Source organism: Cicer arietinum, chromosome 4 (assembly GCF_000331145.2).
Source record: "Cicer arietinum cultivar CDC Frontier isolate Library 1 chromosome 4, Cicar.CDCFrontier_v2.0, whole genome shotgun sequence".
Classification (NCBI taxonomy): Eukaryota; Viridiplantae; Streptophyta; class Magnoliopsida; order Fabales; family Fabaceae; genus Cicer; species Cicer arietinum.
The window spans coordinates 61035295-61037754 of NC_021163.2; the positions used below are offsets into that span (position 1 = coordinate 61035295).

Sequence of the window (2460 nt, forward strand, 5' to 3'; positions counted from 1 at the left end):
TTCCTGCTGCCCATTTAGCATAAATCTACTGCCCATTGAGGATTCATTTTCGTCGTGTATAGATAAGCCTGCTAAAGAGAGGTCGTTAAGACCTTGTGGTTCTTCTTCTTCTTCCATGACCTTGAAGTCCGGGGTGATATCATCGGGGAGTTGACAACGCCAGTACCGGTGAGCCTCATCGTCAGAATTATTTGAAATTGACGATTCTGTTCGATCTAAAACTGCTTTACCAATAGAACCGGAAGTTGTAAGCCTTGTTGATGCATCTACCGAGCTAGTACTTCCAGATGGCAATGATCTGAGGGAAAATGGAATAAACTCTGCTGCATTCGGATTCAAAGATGTTGCCTTGTTGGGCGAGCTCAGTTTGGTGTCTGTTGAAGATCCTTTCTTAGATAAACTCATTATTAAGTATTAACTAGACTAGAATATGAACAAAATTACTAAAACATAGATGAACTTCAAAATACAGTAATCGGAAGTTCCAGAAAATGTCAACCGAACCCTGCAAAATAGTTCAATTTGATCATACTCATTGATCAACCAGATTTCCATCAAAATAACAGGAACATTAAAAAATACAAGTTTTATGCAGACAATAATTCAATAGTATGTATCACATATCACCAAACCCAAGCATCTGAACATAAAAAACAGCTCAATATCAAACTCCATCTAATCTGCCACTTGTAATCGGCAAATTTAAAGAGCAGTGGAGCATATATGAAAGGCACATAACTACCAGAAGCAACTATAGGCGGCCGTTTTCAAAATTGTAACTTGGAATTGATTTTCATAAGCTTAATTGAACAATTGAGGAACTGTGTGTGAGGTACAGACACAATTCACACAAATTTTAGCAGATCTCAAATACAAAAAAAATGCAATTGAAAACACTGTCCAATTTCAGAACTAGTAAAAAAACTTGAGGATAAGGTTAAAACCCTAAAATTTTCAAAATCAAATAATTGAAACAATTGTTGAATAGTTACTAAGATGAACTAAACAATTGAAATTATTGTTGAATAGTAACTACACAAAAAGCCTAATTAACACACAACCAAACTTCCAAAAATTTCAAACCCCAATTTCATAAAAACAACAAAAAAAAAAGTACAAACAAATTAAAACCAACAGAAGACAAAAAAACTAAACAAAAACCAACAAGTCAAAGCATGAGGAAATAAATAACACAGCCTTAAATTACGAAAGTCAAAAACTTTCCTAGATCTTAAGCAATTCAACCCCTAACAGAATCAGAAAACAAAAACAAAAAGAACCAAGAAAGTCAAATTAATCAAACAGAATTAAAAAAAACTAGTAATTACATAAAAACATAAGATTTAATGAGATGGGTAAGTGAAAGATCTGAAATTGATGAAGAAAAATTATACCTTTACGAATCAAAACAAAGGGATCCATAAGGGAATTACATGAAATCAAAGCGTGAAAGAGGAAGAGATGAATGAAAAAAGTGAAGTTTTTGTCTATTTCTTGTGTGGGAATTGGAACATGGAACTAGCTTCTTCAGTAATGTTATCTGAGTTATCAGGTTTTTTTTTCTCTCTCTTCTTTCTAAGTTCTTTTTTTTTTTTTTTGTTAGAAAACCCTTCTTAGCTAAAACTAACACCACCACCACAAAAATTCTAAAGAAGACACCCAACCTTTCGCCACTCGATTTGACCCCTCTCTCTCTCTCTCTAAATTTTCTCTCTCTTTAGTCTCTATATAACCCTCCTAGTACTGTTTTATATTAATAATTAATTAATTTGTAAGATTGGGATTTGGGTAGAAAAAATGCTGGCACAATTTTATTTTTTACAATTTTAGTGCATTCAATATTTTACTTTATTTTATTGACTGCAATTAATATTTTATTGTTTAATGTTAACAATGGGGTCTATCGTGTGTAAACTGACGTGATTTGAGTGATAAGCACCTCAAATAGATATATTTGGTAATAGGATAATAAAATTGGTTTTGAATAAATTGAATTTAAAAAAAAATCTTAATTTTAAGTGATATGTATTTAAAAAGTTTATATAAAAATGGAAAATAAATTTTATTGTAAAAATTATATTTGAATATAATTTTTTAAATTTGAAGTTAATCGTAGAATCGGTTAAAAGTCTTGTAACACATTATTTTTTTTATTAAGCAATTATGTTAAGGAATAAACTTTGTCTTTCAGGTATAAATTCTTTAACTATTTCAAATAGCATTAAGTTAGACGATGAAAAGCGTTTATTAACGATTTTATAAATAGAAATGACTATTAACTAAAACTAATTAAACCTTAAATATTTATAAATAAAGATAAATTGTTAATTAAGATAGATTTTTATTGATTGATGATAACAATTGTTACCATGAATATTTATAGACTAACTTTCAAAACTTAAATCATATCAACCACGACTCTCTATCAACTAAAAATTGATCTTTAATTGCCTCAATTGA

The 2460-nt window shown here is 30.0% G+C and overlaps 1 protein-coding gene across 1 annotated transcript in view; it reads right to left on the bottom strand.

Annotated features, from left to right (window-relative positions):
- The window catches only part of LOC101515114 (polyadenylate-binding protein-interacting protein 7), a 6413-nt gene extending 4700 nt beyond the window's left edge, over positions 1 to 1713 (bottom strand). Inside the window, exons 1-2 of the mRNA XM_073368009.1 lie at positions 1395 to 1713; positions 7 to 505 (exon numbers count right to left, since the gene is read on the bottom strand). Coding sequence (XP_073224110.1) covers positions 7 to 405 — 399 coding nt within the window. The 5' untranslated portion in view covers positions 406 to 505; positions 1395 to 1713. The remainder of the gene's footprint in view (positions 1 to 6; positions 506 to 1394) is intronic.
- Positions 1714 to 2460: the final 747 nt, after the last annotated feature.